The sequence below is a fragment of the Dermacentor silvarum genome, chromosome 9 (assembly GCF_013339745.2).
Source record: "Dermacentor silvarum isolate Dsil-2018 chromosome 9, BIME_Dsil_1.4, whole genome shotgun sequence".
Lineage (NCBI taxonomy): Eukaryota > Metazoa > Arthropoda > Arachnida > Ixodida > Ixodidae > Dermacentor > Dermacentor silvarum.
In genome coordinates, this window is record NC_051162.1 from 138,245,043 (window position 1) to 138,272,414 (window position 27,372).

At 42.9% G+C, this 27,372-nt stretch overlaps 1 protein-coding gene across 2 annotated transcripts; it reads right to left on the bottom strand.

Moving 5' to 3' along the window:
• Positions 1–2,167: 2,167 nt before the first annotated feature.
• On the bottom strand, positions 2,168–26,689 carry LOC119464441 (venom metalloproteinase antarease-like TfasMP_A). Of its 2 annotated transcripts, none has more exons than XM_037725416.2 (14): positions 26,593–26,689; positions 25,053–25,222; positions 24,038–24,130; positions 23,803–23,917; positions 21,872–21,931; positions 18,854–18,987; positions 17,767–17,838; positions 14,776–14,897; positions 13,979–14,031; positions 11,477–11,585; positions 8,598–8,765; positions 6,899–7,040; positions 4,276–4,389; positions 2,168–2,306 (listed from the first exon to the last, which is right to left on the bottom strand). In XM_037725416.2, the coding sequence occupies exons 1-14, from the start codon at positions 26,639–26,641 to the stop codon at positions 2,262–2,264; spliced, it is 1,446 nt and encodes a 481-aa protein (XP_037581344.1). In that variant the 5' UTR covers positions 26,642–26,689; the 3' UTR covers positions 2,168–2,261. The 2 variants fall into 2 exon arrangements, with proteins under 2 accessions (XP_037581344.1, XP_037581345.1); XM_037725417.2 differs by having other exon boundaries at positions 25,053–25,181; positions 26,593–26,647.
• Positions 26,690–27,372: the final 683 nt, after the last annotated feature.

Here is a 27,372-nt window from a genome sequence, read left to right on the forward strand (position 1 = left end):
CAAAGTTCCCGATCCTCCTGCCACAAAAGTTTCAAAGATGTTATGTTTGCATAAAGGTGTCTGCAGAATAATTCTGCCATATCGATTGCTTCTTTATTGGATATACACTAGTGAACAAAAAGAAATGATAGTTTGCATTTGGGTCCCGTGTGCTGTACGTGTTCCGAATGTTGGAGCTGTGTTATGCCAGAACTGTAGCCTAGGGTTATAATCTTTTGAGCACACACTGCCATCGTACTTTATTCACACCGCATAGCCCATCCACCGTGTTCATAACTTGCATATTCAAAAAATGCTACGCAAATAAACCGTAATATCAACCAGTAGGGAAAATACGTGTGTGCTGGTGAGAGAAACATTAATGGTGGATGAGAAGGATAGCCGTGCGAATGGTTTGGCATGCTACTTCAGGTTTAATATACCGGGTAATAATTTTAGGTGTTGCAGAATGTTTGAAAATCGCTTGTGGCAGATAGCATAATTCTGGCCCTTCAGAAAGATTATTTGAAGAGGCTGACATTACAGTTGCACTAGAAATCAAAAGACATATTAAACTAACTTAAGATGTTCCCCATTTAGCTGCCTAAAATTGCTTTACAGCACAAATTGCAATTTGCAAATTTAGCCGGCGAGTTGGCAGGGCATATCTACTTAGAATGAAGTTTCATGATGATACCAGTTTCGAGATAATCATCGCCAAACCAAGAGAGAGAGAGAGAAAATGGAGGTAGGAAAGGCAGGGAGGTTAACCAGACTTAAACAAAGTGTGCGACAGCTTATATGGGCGTTCCAGTTGCATTCGTGCTTTAATATATAAAAGAGCGTTTTGTTCAAAAAGTAAATGAAACAACAGTGCATTTTTACCGCTAATTTTATTGCCCACATTAGAAACCCACGTCATCCTCAAAATTTGTTTCAAGTGTTTATTTGCAAGCTCACCGGCAACAATTAGAACATTGCATTATGTGCCCGAATGTAAGTAATTAAGAAGTTATTTAGTGATGTTATGTTCTTTAGTTGATAATGTCCTTCGATTTCTTGTGCAAGCAATGTCGGCGCATATTTTAATGATCCACCTCAATGAGTAGAATGATGCCACCTGCCACAGGTGATCTTAAAAAATCCATCAAACTTAGAAAATGATCACCTCGTATAAGAATAGATCAAAGAAAAGAGAAAAGAAAGCAAAGCAGAAACTCACTCGCACAAAAACACGGAAATGGGCAGCAGTGAGAAGCGCTCCGTGATCTACGGAGTGGTCTGATAAGTCCATTTGTAAAACGTAAAGGCCAATAATGCACGAGAGTCAACTCTTATACCACAAAGAAACGCCGACAAAAAGTGATGCCGTACGTCCACTACATTTGCGGTAACCTAAGAAAGGTGACTAGCAGATATGGTGCCTGGACTGTGTTCTCAGCATTGCGCAAACTTGCAGGCCCGCGCATTGCTTCCGCCAAGAAAGCAGTCAGGACGCCAAAAGAAGCATATGATGGCATATATGAAGACTGCAACCGCCAACCAGCAAACCGTGTCATTAACGGTTAACGAGAGCAGGAAATTTACTTGAGAAACAAAGGAAGCACGCACTTAGCAGCGCACTGCAGCACCTGCAAGTCTCAATCACCACTTGAGGAGATTTGAATTCTGGGTAGAAGGAAAAATAAGCTAGCGCGTGAATTAGTGAGAGCTTTCTATCTTTCCATGGCAAGAAACAGGAGGCAATGGCTATACTTGCGATACCCCCGTTTCGCTTTTCAGCAGCGAATCCCAATTTTTATTATTGTGATTCTTCCCCGTGATGCATTCGCAACATCCCTGTGATGTGCGCTTAACTCTGTGTACTGGGTGTCTTTGTGAAGACTATTACTAATATCTAAAAATCATCTCTGGAAGTTATCACGATTCCGATCCTTGAGCTGGATTGCTCAAAGAGCCGGCCATTATTGGCACGACAAATCGAAATTCATAAGTGACTATTACCGAAATTGACTAATTGAGCTTGTGCTTTACGCAACAATCTGCTACATTTGATTGCATTACACTACGCATGTCCGATGCCAGTTGAAGACGACAACAAAAGTGCCCAATAAAGCTACTTCCCTTTGGTAGCAGGCATAACCAGAGATCCGAATCGGAGACACGTACGGCACACATTAGATCCACGTCAGTTAGAGCAAAGAAATTTATTCTCGTATTAAAATATTCAACTTCGTTTCCGTGTCCATAGCAAAATTTGTCAGAGCATACCGCATGAGGAATCACGATTCCAAAGCATGGCGTCCGCAAATGCCTTTTCTACAGGTCTGGAAAAAGAAAACTAGAGTTAAGCATTTTTATGCAGTAGGACGTGATTGACAGTATGGGGTTGTATGTACAAATGTCTGCTAATGTTATGCAGACAACACGAAACGTGCAAGTTGAAGTTTAACTTTGAACTTGAACTTGAAGAATAACGATCAATTACGCGCAAGGTCGTTTTCGATGCCTAAATTCTCTTTCGCTTCCCGCAAAAGTTTTCCAAACAAGAGAGATGTTAACAGAATGAAGAAGGCTTGAAGTGATCATCGGTGTAGAAGAAGGAATGTCTTTTCATGCGAAATTCCTTGCTTGGACACATATGCCTATCTTGGGTATTTATGTGTACTAGATAAACATCAATATTATTTCCTGCCGGCTTTATATGGTCGTGATAAACAAAAATCGAGCCTCTCTGCTTCTCGCCTTGTACATTCAAACGAAGTTAGTAATTTTGAAGTTTACACGTGTTGAATGAGGCGGTAACGAAATTTTCTAGTCGGTGCGACCGACCAGCATGTTTCGCTTAGCTCAGAGTGCTACTGTTCACCACTTGGAAAGCCCCATCAAAAGGCTGACAGTTCGAGATAATAATACTTGGGTACAACACAAGTGCAACACACAGGGCACAGATAGATGACACAAGAGCTCTTAGCCTCGTCGTATTTATATGTGTCATGTTTCTTGCATTTGCTCTGTACTCAAGCAGAATGAATGTCATCAAATAGCCCAATCCGTAGCACTTACCCGTAAGAAGTACGAAAATTCGCCACCGAGACAAATCTCATATTGCGAGTTATTCTCTGCATTCTTGTGCATTTTCTTTAAAACAAATCCTTTATGCCAATCAAGCAACGCATGCCAAGCTGATAACTGATACATCGAAGACATGCAAGCTGTTCTCACAACCTTCGGAAGTACTCGGGGTCTGTTTGTTGGCTCACGGCCTCGCTCGAACGCTCCGAGTGCAATCGTTACTGGCGATTCTTAGTGACAGCTCCCACGCAGGGTGCATTACAGCACCGCGGTGCCAGCTTTCACCTCCACATCCGTATAATGCCCTAGGTGTCCCGAGCGTGTAATCGGTATAACGCGACGCGAGAAGCAAAAATTACGGATTACTGGTTAAAAGAATACAAAACAAATTGACATTTTTGTTCCAAGGGCGAAGCATTGACTGCAATAGCAGGGTTTAGCGATGTGATTGCACTTCTCGGACGGTTTTCTAACTATACGTGGGTCCGACTAACGCAGACGTGACATACGTGGTTGCGCCAGAATTTCTGGCGCCCTTAAAAGCTTTAACGCGCCGTGTATAGGACCTGTAATGACATCGCAGAGGCGCCACTATGCTGCCCGTAAAGAGCCGCGGCAATAAAACTAGATCACTTTCAAATTTAAGCATTCACATCAATCTGCACGCTTATTATTTAATGTACATAGTACGAGATGACTTAAGACAAAGGACATGCGCTGTGAATGTTAGGTATCCTGAAATTTGTTTGCGGGCTGCCATTCGCAATATTTTGAATAATAATTTAGTCAAGAACGTAAGACCTAGTATGAGTAACTTTAGCGATTGAATAGTGTAGCAATGTAACTAGCATATACTGCATGGATAAGCATAGAGCATGCGTTTACTTAAATATTTGCGGACCCTCACGGCGACGCCGACGGCGAAAATTCGCTTGGAGTGTCGATATAATAGCTATCGCAATAAAAATCGCTGTAAGTTTCTATCTATTCGGATGAGATATGCGCAAGGTAACCTTTATTTTGAAATTATTTATCACTACGTTTCGTAGCAGCAAATGCGGGACTCGGTCATACGTTGCGTTGCTTTTAGATTTGATATAGATGACGCCGTTGCGCGCACGCCGTCACCGCCGCACGAAACCTGTTGCGGAACGCTAATTAATTAACAACTTGGCTGTAATATTCCCCACGAGAATGAGCGTATTTGATGATGCGAATTACTTTTCCACGTCCACAGCTCATTCCATCAGGAACAAGTTCCCTTCGACACTTGCCAGCCCCGAATGATATTTTCAGGCAGCACAGCATCCTGCACTTTTTGAGCTGGTCTGGTTGCTGTAAAAAAAAAAAGTCAAAGTTGTTTTTATACACACCACAAATAAAATAATAAAGTACACGCCGGCAATGAATATTCGCAATGAGACGTGCGGTCAGAAAGCTGTGATAGAAATCAGTGTTGCCATTTCAGCAATTTTGTCGCTAGACTTAGCGACATTCTTGTCTGTTTAGTGAGAGAGAGAGAGAGAAATAACTTTATTGGGTCCAGCGGTTTGGGGACCAGGCCTCCGCCTAAACGGTGGCCTACTAGTAGCCCTTCGGCCCTGGTGGCGTCTTCAGCCAGCTGGACGGCCCAGAGTTGTACTTCCGGATCCGAACTGAGCAGTACGGCCTCCCACTGCTCCTAATTAACTATTTTTAGTGACTCCAATTTGCTGTCAGCGGCATTTTTTTTATCGAAGTCACAGAATGGAGAAATTGGCGACATTCTTACGACTTCGAAGTTGGAGATTTGTTTCTAAAATTGCTGTCGGGAATGCACTTTATTGCTTAAATCTACATGTGAGTGGTCGAAATTAGCGGTATGACGCATATAGGCTCTCTGACCATGATCAAGCAATGGCTTCCTCCACAGGATACATGTTTCTTTTAATTCTTTACGAAACCGATTTCAATGGGTCTTAACGCTCCGGGTTCTGCACTTTTACTAAAGACGGTTAAATGGTGGACATTTACAAACTTTATTGTGAGATTTCAGACGCAGAAGATGAATAATAAGATAGGGCGACTGTAGAAAGGTGAATATATAGGAGCCGCTGGCCTTGTTCACGCGAGCTTGAACACACTGCTTCCTTATTGCATGGACTTTGGAAAAATCAGTACTATGAAAAGTGTTCTGTTAGGCCAAGGGCGGAAGACTTGTATTTGACCTGCATTATGGCCACGTAACCATCACCGCCGTGTTAATTTGCGACCTTGTGCGTCTTAAGGAAATTTGCTATCTTTTCAGGAGCGCCGAGAATGAGAAACGTTTCAGGAATTATGGAGATCAAGTGCCTTTGCTTGCTAGGAAAATGTGATCGCTTGTGTTCTTTTGAATCGTGCTGCACTTGGAACCTCACAGTTGGAGGGTAAGCGCCGAATTTCAACTTTCATTGCTCGTTGTATAACAGTAAAGTAAAAGCCCACTACACACTGCTGGTAAATTCACTATTTATTTTTTACTCACATGGACCCTAGACAAACGTGAGAAGTTTCGGTAAAAGATTTACGCCATTCTAGTGTATACGTGTACATTAGTGTTCCAAATCGCTTAGGTTGCTTAAGATTTACCAAAAAGTATTACAAACAATTTTAGCGACCATGGAACAAGATTTAGTGAAAATTTTGTGACTTTTCCGTCGCACTTTAACGAGATGGTAGAAAAAAATGGCAACACTGATAGCAATGCTGCAGTCCCGAGAGGCAATCGGCAAAGTGACCGACTTGTGATGTGCGTAGAAACCGTAAGAATCTGGTAGTAGAGCGCGAAGGCTGGAGTACTATATTTATCACATTGAAGTGCTACCGCCTCAAGTGGACTCGCGGCAGAAGAGCTAAAGTAGGGCTGTATGATTCTACACGTTCAAGAACTGAGAGGTGGGAAAATTGGAGTCAGTTCGCAGCTGGTTTCATATAGGCGCTTTAGGTAGAGGAACAACGCCAGGAAAAGTAGTGAACTGACAGGTTATGCATTGTTCGCACAACTGTCTTTCTTATTGTTAACCAAATACTGAACTACAATGAAAAATTAAAAAAAAATTGCCAAAGCCAAGTGACAATGATTACATTAGAAAAACTTGTCAAAAAAAAGCAACAAAGCGATACTGGCATATCACATTAAGGTTGGCTTATCATACGAAACACATGCTGGAAGTTCTAAGGTATTGCATTTGTTTCATACGTTGACAGAGCTATTGATCAGTCCGTCTTTTGATCTAATAATGGGGAAAACGTCTATTACTTGCCGTATTGGTTATTATGATGCGACAGAATAGCAGTGTCGGTTACTATGGCTATCCATAGAATATTAATTTGTAAAAACGGCGCATGGGCCTCTCAGTTCAATACATATTTGCCCTCGTATTGTCACGCTACCGAAACCAGTTGCGCTCTAAGTACTTGGCGCGCACTCTCATGGGCGTGTAATGAGTGTGTTGATCTATGGATAGCACTTTCACCCATGGGGGAAAAGGTCGAATAGTTGATAAAAATAAATTAAGATTTCATCCCGGCAAACATGACGACAATGGTGACAGACGACACGAAAGATGCATGAAATTAACTTTCATAGTCATTACTGTCAAACTCTCGTGTCAGATATTTCGGCGTGTACAACGTGGCCAGAATTAACACACTTTCTTCAGCAGAAGCCTCTCTCATCGTAGCTGTAGTTTCAGCTTCTGTCGTGTACAATAAACTCTGTCACAGCTTTAAAATCGTACGCATCCACTGCCAAAAACTAACAAGCACTTCATAACTTAGTCTCTGCCCATTTTTTAAAGCCGAATGTTTCTTTTTAGCGTACCTGAAGTGGCACACCTCGTCCTTGGTTTGAAAATAGACCACTGCAGTAGTCTTCTGCAGTCATGATTTGACCGGGAAGTATCTTGCGTGCGGTTTTCATACTTCGTGATGCCGTTTCCGCTAAGCAGTTGTCTGGTACGATCCTGTAACCAAATTGAGAAAAGTTCGGGAAAAGTTCGGTGAAGATGAAACATCGTAACACGTGAACGTAACCAGTTCAAGAGGAATCGAGCTAACGTTTGGAAACAATGCTAGTAAAAGATACGTTTTTCTCTTATGACAACGACTAGCCTCCGTTGTTGTACTTCGAAGATCCCCCGTGTTTGTTACAATGGCTTAATTAAGGAAACTATAGAATAAGCCATGCCTAGAAACCAGCTATTGTGTGATGGAAAGCCCCTGTCCCACGTAATTATGCTGACTACACTTTCCTATAAGCATTTTTTCTGGCCTAGTTTTAATTTATCTTGAAGGTATTTGTAATCGGCGTCATACTATTATGCCTCGGTCACATACCTGCGCTATGAAATCGTGTGTCTGTTCATGCTTACCATTGTTATTGTTTATTTTATTTATGTTCATCAGGCACACTCAAGATTTACAGCACTGTTGCTTTTCGTTTGCTGATCCTTTTCATTCATTCATTCATGTTCATTGCGCTTATGTTATGCTATAGCTATATGATGTTATCATTACTAATCTGCAGCATGCGTCGTATTATTATGGAGCTCTGAACGTACAGTATCATATCAGCATTGTTACCAGAAGGGTTAATGAGGGTTGTCAAGCAATCTTTGAGACGCTTCTTCGTTTTCTTTCTTGCAAACCTAATTTCTTTCCAATATTGTGCTTATCTGGGCAAGTTGGAGTTGAGAATACACAGTAGGTTTCTGCGTAGAATACATAACCTTCCAAAAATCATTATGGAGATTCTGTTGGAATTCAGCTAAGTTACTCTCGGAGTACATATGTATAGCTTGTGTTCAAGTACAACTGCATGTCCTGCACAATTATCGCAAAAAAAAACAACACATGGGAACAAAAAAAGAAATTAAAAAAACGAATAAAACCTAGACACAGCAATCTTCCTACAGCTTAGACAGTGCTCAGTCTACGCATTATTCGTTTTTTCTCCGTGTGCTTTGTGTAATACTGATATCATCCTGTGTTCTTCAGTGGTCTTGGTCCGTTCACGCTTTTCCTAACAATGAAAGCTTGTTGTATTTGGCGCGGACCGCAATCTGTATGGTGGCATACGTTGAGCTGATAAGGTGGACCATAGGGAACGCTGCCAGAAAAACATGAAACGAACGCCGAAGTTCCGCATTATCGTGCCTCAATTGATGTTCAACTACTGACATATTTGAGCGCAAAGGCACACTCACAAAGAAGACGCACGGACACACGTCACGAATGCCTGTGATGCCTGTCACGAGCGCCTGTGACGTATGTCTGTGTGTTCTCTTCGTGGGTGTGCTTCCCGGTGCAATATTCGTCAGGTAGGCTCCAACTAGACCACCAACATGTCCTCCCGCGTTTCGTGTTTTTGCGTCTTTGTCTCCACGTGTGTCACCTTGGCTGTGCAATCATACTGCGTAAAATAATTCCATACCAACTAGCCTCCACTGAGGCACATCTGAACCCTGCCATTTCCTTTCTACGAAAACTTGAATAGAGTTATTGATCGCAAATGACTGCACCTGAGGAGCCCCCGTATCTGCGCCTTGGTGCAAGGTGAGAGCTTGTATTTCTTCACGCCACCATCCACGTAGCTCATCAGGTATCCTTGTGACCAGGGGCATGGCTCGCCTCCCTTGTTGTTGGGAATCCACTTGGCACCTTCGCCTCCATCGTGAGCTGAGCCCAAGCTAAGAAGACGCAATATTTAACCAACTCAGTAAAATATGAGAAACTTTCTCTTGGTTCAGTGACAACAGAAATTGACTCATGTATTGATTAATGGATTGGCAGGTTTATTGATTAAGTTTCATTATGTGACTGCACTTAAGAAGAAGCCTTAGCTCGTGGAAAACTTCGATTTCCCTATTCAAGTACACATAAAACGCACAGACGCTTTTATAAAGCTACCGCTGATTTGAATGAGATTTATTGCACCTGAGAGATAGTTAAACTTTACTGACTATACCAACACAGTTCTGGTTTAGAACTTGAAATGTCTGACAAAAATCCTAAAAAACTGCTAAGTTTAAAACAAATTGAAGCACGAAGTTTAAATAACCTGCACCTCTGCCCCTTAGCCATCGGCGAGAATGCCACCATACTCTCCCCCATCGTTAGGGAGACCTTTCAGGTTAGCCGTTTCCCAAGGAATGTACACCCACAATATAATGTGGCTAGATGCAAGGTACGAGCCATCTCTCTCATTGACTTTACGCACAAAAGCCTGCAAATAACTACCTATGTAGATGTTGCCCAGTACGGGCACACAGATTCATTTGTAGCTGTTGTAGCTGATCCTCACGGACAAAATCCTTAATGCAGCTTCGGTAAGACACACCATGGTAGCGGCGGCTGAACAGGTTGCCGTCGCGTTAGCTATGAACGACCCCTCGTGGCCTTAAATCTACACTGACTCGAAATCAGCAATGCGAGCCTTTCTATCTGGCCTAATCTCGAAAGAGGCGGTGGCTATAATCAAGCAAATACCACCTGATGCTTTTCACACTATCGCATGGTTGCCGGCGCACATGGGAACCAATGTACGTACATTCCAGCAAACCCAACCCGAATGAGCTAGTTCATGACCAAGCGCGAGGTCTAACATTCCGCGATGGTCCTGATACGCTAGGAAATCCGGCTTGTGAGCATAACTCTGACCCATTACTCGCTTTTTATGAAATAGTCAAACACTATCAGCTTGGGTGCAGGTGATTCCCGCTCCCACACCCACAGATAACTGGACCTCAATCTTCCCCATCGAGAATCTTACAAACAGGATCTTTCCCGTCGAGAGGAAGGTTTAGCCGCTTTGCTCCGGACATCGACCCACACTGCCCTGAGTGCAATGAAGAGTATTGCTCGTTAGTACATATGCTCTGGCAATTTTCTGCGTTGCAAAACGACTATTTTAATATACAAGAGGACTGGGAGGAAGCCCTTAAAAGCGGCGATCGCCAGGACCAACTAAAGGCTGTCCAAGGGGCCCGCGAACGGGCGGAGGACCATGGTCTTCCGGCCCCAACGTGGGAGCGGCCCGCAACGACGACTTAGTAATTCTTTAGGACCTTAATAAAGTCTGTTGGCTGACTGACTGACTCCACCAAAAGCAGATGTGTCAGGTCTGCAAACTTAATTTGTTAGGAAAGCCAAAGGCGGACAAATTTGATATATGAATGACAGCTTACGCAAAATTACTACAATGTTTACTAGGGCTTTCCGAAAGTCCTACTGATAAATTAGCGGTATATTCAAGAGCGCTGCATGATAGATCAATTTTGTTTGATATCATTATAATAATCATGATCATCATCAGCCTATATTTATGTCCACTGCAGGACGAAGGCCTCTCCCTGAGATCTCCAATTATCCCTGCATTGCGCTAGCTGATTCCAACTTGCGCCTCCAAATGTCCTAACTTCATCATTGTTAAGAAATTTGTTCGATATAAGTCTGTTATTAAGTGCAGTTTAGAGAATTGTGGTATCGTTTTTATTGCTGAGAGACAGAGTTCTAAACGTCATAGTTGAGTTTATTAATATTTTGCAATTTTCAAGAATCTTTCTAACAAAATTCACGGCTTAAATAAGAAAGAAAAATGGTTATACAGACCTTACATTTTAATATTTTCTTTGAAATGCAACAAACTTCCTTAAAAAGTTCAGTAATTTCGGACAAGGAACGTTCCCGTTTATTTAGATAGGGTCTCTCTTGCATGTTAGGGTCTCCCCCTTTTAGTTACTGATCGCGTAGGCGACAAGACTTTTTGCTGCACTTTATTTTTAGTTTTCGTGTTGCTTCACTACTTTAGTGGTGTCAGCGACTCTTGGTTTAATGAAAATCAGTAGTTACGATTTTAACACCCTGACACGCACATTGTTTCATATAGGCCGCGTTACATTGCAGTGATACCTGGGGAGGTATTCTGTAAGAGCCCACCTAGTGGACATGTCCATTTCGTCTGCTGCTGAAGTGCTGATTGGCTATGGCGCCTGGCTCCCTCCTGTTGAAACGCACCCCAGCCCAGCCAATCGGAACTTCAACAGCAGACGAAATGGACATGTCCACTAGGTGGACTCTTACACAATATCTCCCCTGGTCACATCCATTTTTCTGTATAGGCGGCCGCTTGATGTTGCAGTGATTCCATTATGACACTTTTCATTGGCAGCTGATTCCAAACATCGAAATGATGTTTCATGCGGAACGAACGGCTTCACTGAAGTCTCCGAAGTTACTCAACAGTTGGTTCAAATTCGATGCTGCAAACAAAGTTCAGACGACCGGAACACACCAAGACGGACGACATGGCTAGCCTGTGTCAACTGGCTATGATTCCTGCCTGCCTGCAGTGTGCTTTATGTTTTTTTAGAAAGTTCATAGAAGCCGTCGAAATACGTACATGTGAATAATTTCATGGGCGGCGGTGCTAACTCCATTGAAGGTGCCAGCCATGTCTTCGCCGATGCCGACTTTTAAGGGAGTGCAAAGGGAGGCCATGCTTGCCAGACCTGTAGACGGGAAAGTGAAGACGCATTTGACGAACGACAGAAGTACGCAGTGCACAGCCTCACCACTGAAAAACCCAGAGAGACCCGCCGAGCGTTTCTGGAGTTTACAAAAATCCTAAGCACTCATGAGTTGTGAATGCGAAAGCATTAGTGTGCAACTGAATTCCGCTGAGCGTTTCTTCGACTTACGAACTCCTCGCTGGCAAGCGAGCGCGTTGAGACGCTTAGCGCATTTTGATTTGTCCTTACTGAGGCGCAGTTAGAACACCGACGCCACCCGGCGTGCTATTACGGCAGCAGGTGTTGCTTTTCGCCCGCTCTGCTCCGTCGAGGCGTGCTGGTGCCATGGCGTCGCAGCCAATGGGAACTCCGTCGAGGTGCGCTCGTGATGTGGCGTCGCAGCTAATGGCAATGGCAGCTCAAGAGCCGTTCGGCTGCTAAAGACGACAGACGCAAGGCTTTTTCGGTCAATACGGCATTTCAGCTTTCGCATTAAGAAGTTGAGTGCCCGACAGTAGACGCGCTTGTGCCTCGTCGAGTGCATCCGTATACAAAGAAACAGAGAATGGAATCAGAGAAAGCATACCCGAAATCAATGTTTACATTTAATTTAAATGTAGAAATAAGGTAAAGGGCGAAAATTAAAGTGGGCGGAAAGATAACTTGCCGCAGGTGGGAATGAAACCAACAGCTTCCGCACTATGCGGCTGATACTTCACCAATAAAGCTACTAAGGCACCATCCCTCCACCCATTTCCTTGAGCAATTATGTATGCGTGCAGGATTAGCCCTGGCAGTGTTAGCCGGCGCCACTCCGTGAGCGGTGCTCTTCAATTAAACATGACAATTGTCATATTACTTTGGATATGTTCAAATAAACATAACAAATAACTTATCCTATGCATGCATTCTCTGGCTTCAATGTGAGTTACATTGTATGGTTGTGACTAACAGGAAAAAAAAAATAAAGCCATTTGGAATTTTTCTTTGTTCATCTAGCTACTCCAGTGCATTGGTTTATCTGGAACTCTCTTCTCTGTCGTTCCGTCGCATCCTCCCGACGAGTGGGATGCCAAATTCGACAGTCTAGATAAGCTCATCACATATTTTTCCCTGGCCTCTTTTTACCTCTCAATCGGTCTCGTCGTTGCTGTATCGATTTCGTGTGGCGCTGCATAGAACAAGCGGGCACATGACAGAGAGCTTGTGCTAAATATCTTGGTGAGTTGGTTCCCTTTAGTGGTGTAAATGTAACAGGGCAAGCCTGGTTACGAAGTGCGAGGCATGCAAAACCCTGAATAAGCAAAAAAAAGGTGCTCGAATAATTGAGTGAGCGATTACGAGCAAACAAAAAGCGCGCTAATGTATCACTGCAGTCATAAGACGCCGGGGTGTTCAAATAATAAAATTTTGCGAATCGAAATCGAATACCAGTAGTCGAGAAAAACGATATCTACATATTGGATCGGATACCGAATATTTTCTAATTTCCAAGCAAAGTAAAATATAAAGATTCTCATTATAAATAAAGACTAAAGCGCGTCTAGTAAAAACTGATTAATCACAATGTTAGACGCAGGCACGCAATGTCATTAACAACTGGACGCCGGCTCAACTGAGAGACTTGCAAATGCTAGTGATTTTAGTTATCTGTTGGATAGCGACAAAAACGGTAATAAAACAAAGAGAACAGCACGTCAATATATGCACGTCTGGGTTGCCCTCATCGAAGAAGTCAAGCGTAATAACTAGAGCATTGAGCGTCAGCTTAAAAACATGCAACCGTGTTGAGATCGGTAACATAAATAAAAACACGCTTTGCCCAATTGTAGAGGACCAATTCATAGGCTGCACAAAGGCGGAGTCATTGTTATTGAATGGGGGAAGTTATTGTTGAATGAGACAGTGGATGGATCTATGCATTTGGTGAGGAACTGCTGTCTGTCAGTGAATCGCAGCTGTCTGGCAGCTGTGGATTAGCATATGATTAAAAGGTATTATCAAATTCATTGGTAGGTCCGCGCTTGCCTCGACCGTTCTGCCTCATGACTTCAATAGGTGTTGCTATCCGTTATATTCTAACAGAAACGGATATTCGACAATTGCAAATAGGAAATTCTCTAATCGAATATTTGATTCGTATTCGAAATATGAAATGTTCGCGCACCCCAGCGATAGGGTCTAATACAGTATATACCGCAAATCTATCAACAAATAGCATTAAAAGCCCACCAAGCTTCTGTACAGTTTCGTCCAAAGACCAGAAGGAACTCTGGCCGGGACAGTTTACTTGAAATCCTAATAACGAGCCGGAAGTGCGCTCTAGTGACTTCCTTTATTTTACGACAGACCGGGTATTGATTTGTCCAATGCACGAGTCTTTCAGTACTTACCGAGAAGGTTTCCCTCGGGTTTCCCAATGGGTGGGACAATAGCCAGGTCTTGCCTGGAAAAAGTGCCAAAGAATATATTCATAGTGAGACATACGAATAACATAGTGAGACATGACCATTCAGGAGGATTGGCCATAAACTCAGTGGCAAATACTGAGTGCCAAAATAAAAGACACTAGATTAAGGCATCTGACAAACATATTGCGACATTACATTATTAGATTGGTGTGCTTCGGAATACGTGAACACGCGATATCGCCACGTGACGATGCCGTTATTCTCGTATATTTGAATTACAACCCGAAGCTCTCATGCTTGTAGCTTGTGTGTAAGTCGTAATTGAGGAATTTTCTGAGCAAGTTCCTTTCATGAATTTAATTAGTTCAATAGCGCACTTGCGATTGGCGGAGGGCCTAGGAGAATGAGGACGTATGGTGCACTCTGGCACACGTGCGTGTGTGCGTGACGTACGTCGCTTGCGGTGGTGGTGCTTGCCTAACGGCGTCTAACGTGGGCATCCACTTTCGCAAGGTGGAATGGAGGCGGATTTTTTGATGTCATATGTTCTGTTAAGTCTATCAAACTTCTATTTCCGCATGGTCAGGAAATGCTAGCTGGGTTCGCGAAGAAAGCGTCGCTTTAAACATTGACCCATATACCTCAAAGCTCTATGGTGAGCCCAATGTTAAAACCTAAGCAAGCGCGTGAGAGTCGCGCGATGGCTTGAAAAACACGCCGGACAGCGTTACCAATGACGGTGTCTGACTCGCAAAGCACTATCTGACCAGCCCACTTACTCGGTGAACACGTATACGGCGTCCGGATCCCCTGGCAACTTTTTGTATGCTTGGTACATGAATTTGCGCAAAGTTTCGCGGCCGTTCAAATAGCGGCCGGTTCTTACTTCGTTTCGGAGATTCTGAAAAAAAAAAACAAACATCACCAACGATTACGATACTCCATAATGCGAAATGTGAGCGCAGCTCTATATGCGATTTCATTTCGCGATATATTGAATGGCGCGGACAATCTATCCTCCTACGGCACATTGCAAACGGAGCGAAGTGGGCCCCGAATGCCTCGCTAATCTGGACATCGCGAGAGCCAGCGCATGGGCGTGACGCGTGGGCGCGACTCACGGCAGTAGCCGCCGCCAACAACCTTACCAAACGACGCGCTCTACTCTGGCGCCATCTCGTAGCCATCGTCGCCGAACTACGCTTTTCTTCTCACACTTTCGCCATGCCCTCCTCCGCTTTGCGCCTCATGATTCTACTGCACCCTCCTCGCGTCTTTCATCCCCCGCGGCGCTCCGTGTTCGCTTTCATCTTTCGCTGTGCTCGTTCGCTCGGTTACGCCGCCGACCCCGACGTTCGCCGCAGAAACGGTCACTAAAAGCTGCTCTCTAAAAAAAAAAAAAATATCAGTGTGATATTGCAACAGACATACAGTGCCGCCGCACCCTGTGTGCTTTATTTACGTTGTTCAGTGGGTGTGATATCGCCTTTTGTTCTGCATCACTTCTACTATCTTATACAGAGGTCACATGGCCACTATAGTGATCAAATTTGCTATCGCGATCAACGATAATCGCTGCTACACAGTCCAATTGCGATCGAGTTGGGGTGATCTCTAGAGCACCAGATGTCGCTATGTGGGTCCACCAGACTTGGTAAATTCGCCCAATAAGCAGTAAACATCCCAGTGCAGACGTCAACCTGGGATCGTGAGTGAGAAGCTTGATCGGGACACAGGAATCGCTATTGACTGGATCCGGAGCAAGAAAAGTCTCCACCCAAAGTTACTCTCTAGTGGCGCCTCGATCAAGACCGAGGTCAATCCAAATCGGGCTATACCAGCCAACAGTTACCGTGTGACACCGGCATTAAACGCACTAAATCAAAGATAAAAGTTCGGCAAGCACTTTCCAGGTTCGAACTGCAAGACATTCGAAAATACCCTAGACAAATTTTAAACCAAAATGATTTCTTGAAGCTTAACCGGCTCTAAGCCGCCCGGTTGTTATTAAATTGTAGTTTTGGAGGTTTTTGATTTTTTGTGGCTTTTAATGTGCACAACAACGCAGAGGACATGCGTTACGCACCCACAAGTATCTATTAGGTTGAAAACAATTACAGGTTTCCAGAACGCGAAATCGAGCTCTCATTTCTTAAAGGAGAACCATCCTTGAAAGCGAAAGGGATCAGTGGCACCCTAAAACGACGTCATCGTCATCAGCATCAGTAAGTAGGTGCCTGTGCAGTGGCTTGATGCATGCTTCATACATGGTTGCCACAGTCTGGCCAGTTTACATATTTATCAACAAACATTGATATTGACTTCCTTATTTATTCGCTTCTTATCGGCCCTCCACCGGCAGTATATAGACTATAACTGCATGGTTAAACGTTTTAGATTAAACGAAAAAAAAATAGTTCCGGCCCAGGCGATTAATTACAGTTTTCGCACTGAGGTCACTGCGTTGAGTCGACTGGCCAAGTTCACGTTTGCCAACGCGGCGTCGTATCTAACCGGAATTTTTTTTTAAATTATTAGCTTGAGCGTAGAATATGCGTTATGTTATAAACAAAGCGTCATTCTACTTGCGTTAGAATGTCAAATTCCATCATTCGTAACTACTCTATAGCAAGATCACGTATTGTGTTGTGGCTTTTCATAAAACGCTTCTCGAAAACATTGCGATTCTGTGTAATAAATACAACTGATCCAGTGGTGAAGAGCAGAATCTGCAGTCATGCAGTATTTTTAGTCCATGGTTAGTGAACTAGTTATTTAACCGGTTGTGCTAAACTGGTTAACCTCCCTGCCTTTCCTTCTCCACTCTTTCCTTCCTTACCTAAAAAAAAAAAAAAGCTGGTAAGCTTCGCGGGAAAATTAGTGCCTTAAAAACAAAAAGACAAAGAGGTACGGAATTTCATCTAGAAAACGATTTTCATGGAAAAAACAGCCAAATTTATGGTTTTACTTAGGAACCAAAACAAGAAAAAGATGCCGAAATTTGCGAAAATAAAAATGGAAAACGCTGAACCCTAATTGCAAAACAATGGCTTTTCGACAAGAGGTCCTCCCGCTTATCTCAGAAAACGGAGTGGCAGCGCCGCATATACGATGACGGTGTGTTCGATCATGAGTCCAATTCGATTTTTTCTTCAACTCTTTAGCTTTGGTTTTGAGGAGCTGACCATCTTAGTTCTCTCGTGCTAATTTACGAGGAGACGCTATTTACTGGAATGCATATATTTTTGCCGGTGTGCATATTACCGCTGACCTGCTACTCTGCATAGGGACGGGGACAAATAGGTTCTAGGGTACAGTAGAAAAAAGAACAACTAAAATAAAAATAAAAAGGTCCGAGTATATATGATAATAACATTTACTGGTGCTACGATGGCTAAACAATTCCGCTTTTCTACTTAATGAAGAGAACGTCCTTAAAGAGCTTTTCGAAAAGGCAAATTTCTTAGCAGTATCGAAACGCTCGGGTTAAGTGAGCGTCAGAAGCTGCCTGAATCTTGCGGTATACGATGTAATACAGATCATCCCATGTTCTAATACATAATTAGTCTTGGATCCATTAAGGCGATATAGTGTAGGAAGAGTCTTTTGATTGATACAGCTTTCTTTTTAAAGGATGTCCTGAGCACCATTTGCTTCTATTACGGATTTGTGAGCAATATTAGACATCAATGCCCGTGATGATATAGTATATAATTCTAGTGCAGTGTTAGACTGTCGTACCCACTGCGTTAGGAAAGGTTCATACTTACTTTGTTTCGGGAAATTCCCACAATTTTAGTCCTAATTTTTGGTTTATTCATCCCTTCATACCATACGTTCACCTAAAAGAATGGGTGCGGTGATGAGGATCATAACGGGCATAAAGTAAACTCGCGCTTTCACTCAGGCAACTTGATTTGAAGTGAAAAAAAAAAAAAACGCGGCATATCAAATAGTATTGAAAGGGCAATACTGGAGCTCGTTTTTTGCTTACATTGCCCCACAATAAGCAATGCTCAGCTCGTAAACATTTAAGAAAATGACTAGACAATAATTTTCACTGGAGTTCTTCGTTTCTTGTGAGCACATTTTTTTTCCTTGAAACAGAAGCACCGTCCAGAATTTAAAACTTGCGATGATTCTTCAAGACCATCTTGCGCGACCTCAACGCTACACTTTTTTAAGTGCTTACGTGTTTTCTGGTTTACCAAACCTCTTCTCACGGCGACAGCGACGTTTTTGGTATTATAGAAATGTTAGTGACTTATACAGCTAAAATAGTTTTTTTCTTCTTGTGAGTGTACTTTAAGGCAAGTCAGGCTAACGCACTCACGTAGCTATAATTTAGACATAGGCGGCCCGTTGTTTAACAAGTAAGACATTGTTGCTTGGATAATATTTTACCTAGTATTTTTTGCAAAGCCCATGATATGTCGATCATGTGTGACGCCTTATTTTCAGGCCACTACGGTGCCTGTGGAATGGGTTAAGGGTGCTTCAGAAACAGCTCCCAGTAGGGCTTACTAGAGAACGCATACCGGTTTAAAAACCGGTTTGCGGTTTTATTTAGCGACGTTGTGGCAAGAAGGAATTATTGCAAGGTCTAAGACTCAGTAAAAGTGAAATACCGAAAAAAAGAGAAAACGCAATGCTTCGGTCTGACATACACCATTTCGGAATTCAGACAATGTACGATGGCAGTTTTTATCTTATTCAGTAGCGTACGGTGCCCATTTCTACATCCGATGAATCATTCCATGAGCAGAACTTCATAGATGGCTAACTGAATAGTACATTGCTTGAAACAGCTGTATATACAATATGATGTATGTAGATAACACAAAATATAGAGCTTACTGCGTTCATCAGAACCGCCATGTAGGCGATGAGATGTTTATTTTTCTTGAACTGTTTCTGGTGGTGGCTGTCGGATATTAAATAGATTTCAGCGACGTACTCCTTCGGGAGCTTCTTCCTTGGCTTTCTCCAAACTGCAGCGCAGTGCCAGAAATGAGAAATAAGATCTTTTTACCATTGGTCGTCTCAAGAGTTGTCATTGGTGTTGTGCGCACGCGTCCCTATTTCTACTTGTTCGCTTGTCTTGCCCCATAAATATGCGAGTTTGAAGTAGAGACTGGGTCGTCGTCAATGTCTCTACCTCTACGTTTCTGTATTTAGGTGACGAATAAGCGTTTCAGCGTGACGAAACTAAGTCAAAAGAGAAAGAGAGAAAGAATGTACAAATAAAAAGATAGAAACGACCCTAATCCTTGCCTTAGGTGTCTGCTAGTGGCACTCGCACCTCGGCGTTGGTGTACCCTGGGGTATTGTTTGGGTTCACTTTGTGTTTTCCTTGTGTTAACTTTGTGTTATTAAAGTGAAGTACGACTCAGACACAGGTAATGCTGGAGAATTCTTGGTGTAAACGATGTAAACTACATGAGACTTCACTAGGCCCGGCGTCCTCGTCGTCTACTTCCATGGTGAATGGAACGGGCGGGAAACCGAACTCGGAGGAGCGAGTGAAGGAAGCTGGCGGGAAACCACCACGCACATAGGTGTACGGCAATTAGTGGTTTATAATTATCTTATAATCATTCCTGTCAATTAACTAACTCAATTGGCAACTAAACACATGCTCTGATGTCATATCTATCATCAACATTAAGTAGAACCATGGATTTTGTACAGTTTTGATTTTTAATAAATTATTTTGAATTTAGAAACATTTTTTGATTTCGCACAAACCGGAAGTTGGTGGTCGACCGGAAGTCGCTGCATAAGAAACAAGAGTGTCAATCACTGCTCGTGCCACTAAAAAGGCAAAAAAAGGTTAGCCAGATGTAGTTGCGGTTGGCTACCCTGCACCGGGGGCAATGAGTAAGGACTGAGAATGAGAAAGAAATGAGATCAAAGCAGCAGTTATTGAAGGTCATCTGCAACAACATTTTGAACTATGTAAAATGCCTAGTGTCAGTTAACGTAGAATAGAACAGCCGCCGCGCAAAATTTCCCATTTGAAGTACCAGTGGATTCGTCACAGAGAGCTAGCGGAAAGTTGCGGTCTTGATACCGAAACTGAACAAGACGAAAACGCCGCCATTACCGCTCGCCGCAAATTAAAGACAAGTCAGAACGTTGAGAACCACTGCGGATCTTCGGCGTGACCTCCGAGATTGCGCGGCGCCAGCGGCAATTTAAAAATCTCGGAGGGCACATGCTGTGATTGACATCACACCCGCTAGCTACACGGTTCAGCCATCGTCTGCTTAGGGTGCTTGGGCTGTTAAATATATTAGTCCATTACCACCCCTACAGGTCTGCCAAGATTGCTTCAAAAGCATGTGCTGCACTCATTTCTAGAAAATTTAGTCAAAGCAAAATTTTGTTGCAGATGTACTGGAGCGAAAAGACCTCTAACAACAATCAACTAGTAAATGCAGTATCTAGGTCTGCCGAGTGGATTCGCGTGAAATACGCCAGTTTCGGTGCTTATTTCGGAAAGCTTTATCGACGACGCACACAGGGAGTCTCCAGGGGGCTGTGTGAACGTCTTTTCTATGATTGAAATACTGGCCCCGATCCTATATGTCGGTCTCGATATCCTACGGCAGAGGATCGAGGCCAGACTCCATTATGTTTTTTTAAATAAATTAATCTAGGGAGCATGAACTCACGCCCTGACGGCATCTGGGCCGCTATACTCTTGATGTCGTTCCCCCTATGCACCACTAAGTAAGTGAGTGCATAATGTTTTTCAGATATGTTACACATAGTTGATGGAACCTTTGCGAAGCGAGGTTAAGGTGTTCCACTAACTGAGTGAAACGTATAAGGATGGATATCAACACCGGCAGGAATCTCGACCGACGGAATTAGGCCGACACTCAAGGAGATTCGTGGTACATTAATTTCACTTAATAAATCGCTTTTGCAAATATGTTTCGCTTCCTTAGTGGAACCTACGTACAGCAAAATAAAGAGTGTACAGGTGAATGTAGTAAGTACGGCGGTATGCACAAGAAACAAGCCCACAATAGAGAGAGAGAGAAACTGCCTTTTAATTAGATGTTTGTGGGCATACGCCTATAGCACGCTATCTCAGATTACATGGGTGACGCGTGAACTAACTCAATAATACGCGTTCATACCACCCACGCGTACGGAAGCACCTACACTAACAACTAATTAGGCTGTCTAATAGAGGCCTGTGCCCAGGAGGGCGCCTTGTTTACACGTAAGGCACTATGCCGGCGCTGCTCCAAGATCCAAGAACATGGTGCAGGTCAAAGGTGCTACCACGTATGGTCTTGAGGCCGCATAGCTCGTACGTGTGTTCACAAGACATGACTGAAATATGTGATTTGGGAAGGTTATTTAGAATAATTACTCTTTTGGTTTGCTTTGACAATATTCTGCTTATCTAAATAAAACAACAAAACAAGCACAACAACAACAACAACAACCAACGCTGCATGGGAATCTAAATGAATGGGCAGGTTGCAGTATAGTGCTGAAACTTTTTGCGCCAGATGGTGTTGGTTCACCTGTTCGCCGTTTCGGGCTTTCGCGAGAAGGGTCAGGCTGGCCAATTTTCTTAGCCCTTTTGGACGCGAAGCCTAATGTTCACGCAACCCCAATCAACCTCAATCAATTGCATCCCACTCATCGTGGAGAAGACAGGGACGAGAGGCGCTTACTCAGGCACTTGCAATTCAGTCAAACGACAGCCTAGTTAGGCTACGAACAAGCCATAGGTTTTCGTGATAATGCCTTCCTGGCTGACATCACATTGAACGTTATAATGAGAAGAGTGAAGCTTGCAGCGCGTATGTGACGGTCGATGCTCACGAAAAAATAAAAAAGAGAACTTACATCCTTTATTTCCCCTCTTGTGCACAGGAATATTTATATTAAGATCCCGAAAAGCCAGATCTAGAAAAAAAGAGGCAATGAAAAAAAAATCACGCGCCATACCACTGCTGTGAAGGTGGATTACCAGGCAAGCAGGTTAGCACACGACATAGAGGTGACACAGAATTTAGACCAAAGATCTCTTGAGAGGCAACGGCGGTCATCCCGAAGACACACGGAAATGGAAGTCATTTAGTGGTAAATTGCAAAAAGTGTCCATGCACTCCTATTTTTGAAAAGACAAAATTCATAGGGAAAGGAAAAAGTAAGAAGGAAATAGAAATAATAGAGGCATATCACATTCGAAAGGAAGGAGATAAATATGTAAGTTTTCCTCTCTTGCTTTGTCGGAGAAAGAAATAGCTGTTTTGCATGAACGATTATGATGTTGCTGATTTTGCTGATGTTTATGTGACTGGTGTACGCATGCCTATGCTGGAAAAAGTATAAATGACTGAAGAATTTCAAATAAACTTCCAGTTGGCAGTCAGCGCTTGTTTGTGGTATTTGTTTCTCATTGTTCTGGTTTTATTCGCGCTGTTCAAACCTCAGTTATAAAAGACACACGCACACACAGTTTTATTTTAATCGGCGGTCTTGATCAGCGGCATACATTCGCGTGGAAGAGTACCGCCACCTCGGGGAGCCGGAGGAAACTAGGCACGCGTGACGGGACCGCCACGCCGGGAGCGGGGAAGGAAACTAGACATGGAAGCGCTTAGAACGACGACAAAGGGAGGGCGGTGCGAGCGTTCACATGGCCGACGCGGGTCGCACAGCGGCAAATCTTTGAGAAACCCTTATTATTTACCTAAGAGTCTACTGTTACTGAAAATGGTGCCGATTCATAACTAATCTGCTGAAAATACATATCCAAGTGATGAGACGTATAAGCTTTTGCATAGAATGAAGCGATTTTGCGTCAAATTCGGGAGCTGAGTTTTTGCACACGCAGATTTGTTGACGGACAGAAAAATGCATAGAACCCTAGTCATAGACAGCTTCGCTATATATAAAAAAAGTAAGTACCAGAAAAGGAGACGCCTGCTTATCGGTGGGTACAGTTTTCCCCTCAACCTGACGTTTCTTGTGAGGCGAGGAGGTTCTCGCAGCGCATTGATATGGTTGCACAAAGGACGAGGAGGAGGCAATGTTTCGAGATATAACTATCCAACGGTTTATAAGTGGTTTTACTGACGTCAAAATGAGGCACATTCTGTTTAATACATTCAGTAACCTTCCTGAGGACTTGTGGTCCGTACTAACCCCGCTCACTTCAAAGCCGTCATCACATCTCTATTTTGTTATCATCGCCGTTATAATCACCACTCGGGTACGACCGCCACTTGGCCGAATTCTTGAGGTATCGTGTACAAACAAACAAACAAACAAACAAACAAACAAACAAACAAACAAACAAACAAACAAACAAACAAACAAACAAACAAACAAACAAACAAACAAACAAACAAACAAACAAACAAACAAACAAACAAACAAACAAACAAACAAACAAACAACAAACAAACAAACAAACAAACAAACAAACAATAAATAAATAAATAAATAAATAAATAAATAAATAAATAAATAAATAAATAAATAAATAAATAAATACAGCTAAGAACCGGGAAACTATTACAGCGTATTCATAGTGAAATATTTTGCGCGCACAGTAGACAAAGGCACAGTGAAGGGGGACACACGAGCACTTACTGACAACTGTTCATTTTTGAAAAGAAAGAGTTGCGCTAAATATTTCATTAAGGATCGGTACCAACTCGCCCAACTATCAGTTCTGCTACTACAACGTAACCACTGTGTAAAAGAAAACTATGACCAACATTCACTTTGCTAGCAACGTCTCCCAAGAGACTGAAGCAGTTACTAACCGTTACCAGGGTCCCTTTCTTGAACTCGGTAGACCTTGTGAGGTACTGGAGCATCTGCAGAGCGTTCGATCGACAACAGTGGTGCGATTCTCCAGCTAGGGCTAAGTATTCCCTCCTGAAACATAATGAGTTCTAAAAATATAATGGACGTAGAAATTCTTGGCGTATTGGGACCGTAAGGCGCTGCCCGTCAGGAATGAGCTTACTTTCATTTCTGGAAACTTTGAAAGCTTACCACTTTTAATGCTCGGTCATCTTGGTAAAGCATAATCGATGATTGCTGCTCGCTGTCATGGTACAGGTTCTCTTCTAAACTGGTTCCATTCCACTGAAAAATACAGTTCTCATAATTACTGAAATAAATTGGTACCAGGCGTGAATGGAAGCAGCCGGTTTCCGCAAGTAGCATGCATTGCGTGCAAGTTACAGATGAACTGCTATCATTTCCTCACCTATTGCTGGTCGCTGGCACTCATTTTATATGACAAATTGCTTACAGTTTCTCATTATTGAAACGTGTAACATCGTGCTTTCTAGCTCAGACCATCGCTGTTTGATGTGTTACAAAGCGTTGGTATGACTTAGACCAGACCTAGACCACTGCGCTCCGCATATCCATTTCTTGGCCAATCCCCATAGTGGGTAGGAGCCACACACGTGACAGGAAACAACAACACTCTCGACGCCAAATTATGAGTGCATAAAATGAGGTGTACCACAGCCATCATGTCTAAAAAGGAAAACCGTGCAAGTTTACAACGTGCACGACGACATGCGGACGAATACCTGATCGAAAACATTTCACCAAAGCGACTACAATGCTTTCCCATTCCGACACGTAAGCAGTCTTAAGTGTATCTGCCGAACTTTATTCTCTTTCTTGAATATAAAGTGGTCGCGTAGTTCTGGTGCAGTGTTACAATGGAGGCAATAAAAACTGTGTAAGATAAAAAAAATTGTTAGGACTGATATTTAGACTTAGGTCAAATTCGTTGCAATACGACCTTTCGTGCTTGTGTTGCCCTGCTGCTCTTATAATCTATTGTTTTTGTTTTTGTCTTTGTTCAATGAAATTATTTCGATAGTGTTTTGCCATTTCGCAATGAATTTGTTTTGACAATACTTCATTTTTGTTGCCTTTTTGCTGTTTTTCTTGGATAACACTTTAGTACAGTCGGCGTTTTGAGAGGTCTAACTATTCATATTTCGCTGCTAACGTAGAAGGAAAAGAAGTAGTCTAATGCGCTCACCAGGGTGTATTCAGTTTCATCGTCGACGGTTGTACCCACGAAGAGATCATCTGCCAGTACCGTGCTTTTCCTCAAGCGTAAAGTCGTGTCTTTTATTCGTAGCAGAAGCTCTCCACTTTCACTCCTTTCCTGCAATAGTTCTGGATACACTAATTCTTCTTCGAAGGAAGCTAAAGAAATGAAAAAAAAAGAAAGTTTAGTGATTGTTACGCTGTAATTGCCGGTTGAGTTTAGGTATTCGGCACTGAAAGGCAAAAGAACCCACCGCCGTGGTTCAGTGGCTATGGCGTTGACCTGGAGAGAGGAGAGACGGGGCTGTGTTTCGTCTCCTTCCTTTTACTTGTGCTCGCGTTTTTTTTCACCTGATGGAACCATCTTAACCTTTCATGCTAATTACAAGGTCACTATCTCGATTTGCGGTCCAAGCAGTCACATTCGGACAGGGCGGATTGCAAGAACACCGAGTTTTATGTGCACGTTAAAGAATGTCATATGGTCAAATTTGATTGGTCAAACCCCCAGTGCAGTACTTGGAGGTTAAACAATTGATTTTTTTAAAAGAAAGAGTGTGTGCCGTAGTTATAGACTATGTATCGTAAAGTTGGACTTTGAGCTTTCAAAGCACTCGGCATACTGGCTAACTATTCATGAAGTCACGCGATCGATTCCAGGACAATACCATCGCGCTCGGATGGGGGCTGATTGTGAAAACGCCCTATATAAGGAGCTCTGGTTGAGTGGTAATTAAACCCAAGCGCTGTTCTACGTGTCTCGTAGCCCTTGTGCTTCAATGGCAAGTCAAATTTCACGGTGAATCATATTGAACATTTTATATTAGTCGCAATTTGGATAGTTCAATAGACCACTTGGAGAGATGTTACCTCTGAGTGGCCAGAACCCAAGAAAAGACGAGGGGCACTAGCAGCGATTAGTGTGCCCTGTGTTGTTTTCGTGCGTCCTTGTCTCAGAGCGCTAAGAGCTATGGAAAATGATTAACCAACTGACAAGACATTTCCACCGAGTGTGGCTACATGGGTATGTGTTAAATCAAATAAAATTGCGAGATTTACCGTCCCGATCACAACAGGGGCTTATGGGGGACGAAGAAATGGCGTGCTTCGAATTAAGCTTGACCACGTGCTGTTCCTCAACGTGAACCTGAATCCAAGTCTACGAGCGTTGTTACATTTCATCACAACGCGGCCGCTTGAGGCTGGGAATCCAACTCGCAACCTAGCAGCATGATGCTAGCCACTGATCGCACTATGACAGGTACGCATTGAAAGCTATAGGAAAATATAGATGCATTTTGAGAGCTTAGCAATCTTTTTTTCTCACACTGAAATCTGACAATTTCTTATGTTGAACTGCCAATTTCTTATTTTCAGTTCAGCCAGAAGTTTGCGAATGTTATGCGTTGCCTCTAGCATGAGCGGCCAATGTGGGTTCAACATGAACATTTAGAATTTTGCAGCAAAATTGGTTTAGTATTATTGGTAATGTATTTTATCCGCACATAGTTCCCGATGTGTTCACTCACCTGCCGACGTTATGCCTAGAAAGCCGCAAGCGAAAGCTACGAAAAGCATGCTGCGTCATTCTAAGGTAGCTAGCTAGTTTTTCACCGCTGTTTTTTTATCAAACGCTATATATACCTGCGCATTTTTTGTTTATGTGATTGTGCATGGCTTTATCGTGCCAACGTGTTTACGCTATTCACTTTGATGTTTCTGCTGAACAAAGGCCACGTCTCGAAACCTGTCTACATGATGAGCTCATAAACATAGTGAAGATGTTTGCGCTTTATAAAGCAGCAGTCCTGATCTTAACCGTTCTTTGCTCGAGATTGTTGAAGTACGGCAGGATTTGCTGAAAGGACAGATGAATGATAGCTATCACTTGACGTTTTGCAAGACATTCAAATGAAATCCGTGGTTTTTTGTGCTTCAAGGCAAACATAAAAAAAGAGAGGAAAGAAAAAAAAAACACTTTTCCACTGCTTTTGATGCTCTGATGAAGCAACACTACTTGGCGTTGCCATAGTACATTACGCATGGTGAAGTTCATGGCGAGTACATTAAACAGGCTAGCACATTACACAGATTCAAAGCAGCGAAGAGGTTCTAACATTTAGCTGTTGCCCAAAGTTCGGAGTTGCTAAAAAGACTGGAGTAACGTTAAACTTTAAACGCACAAGAAAGCGTTTATCTGTGTATGTCTGCTATTTTGCAGACGCGTAGAATGCAACGGTGACTTTGGCGTAGATGTTGGCACTCATTAGAGAGTCGTAATAAAACTAATCTAGCCGGGTATATCTATG

Coding starts and splice junctions, on each gene's coding strand:
- LOC119464441 (XM_037725416.2), bottom strand. CDS start 26,641: ATGCTTTTCGTAGCTTTCGCTTGCGGCTTTCTAGGCATAACGTCGGCA. Junction 25,223..26,592: donor TCTAGGCATAACGTCGGCAG/GTGAGTGAACAC, acceptor TCATTTCTTTAG/CTTCCTTCGAAGAAGAATTA. Junction 4,390..6,898: donor GACGAGGTGTGCCACTTCAG/GTACGCTAAAAA, acceptor TTTTTTTTACAG/CAACCAGACCAGCTCAAAAA.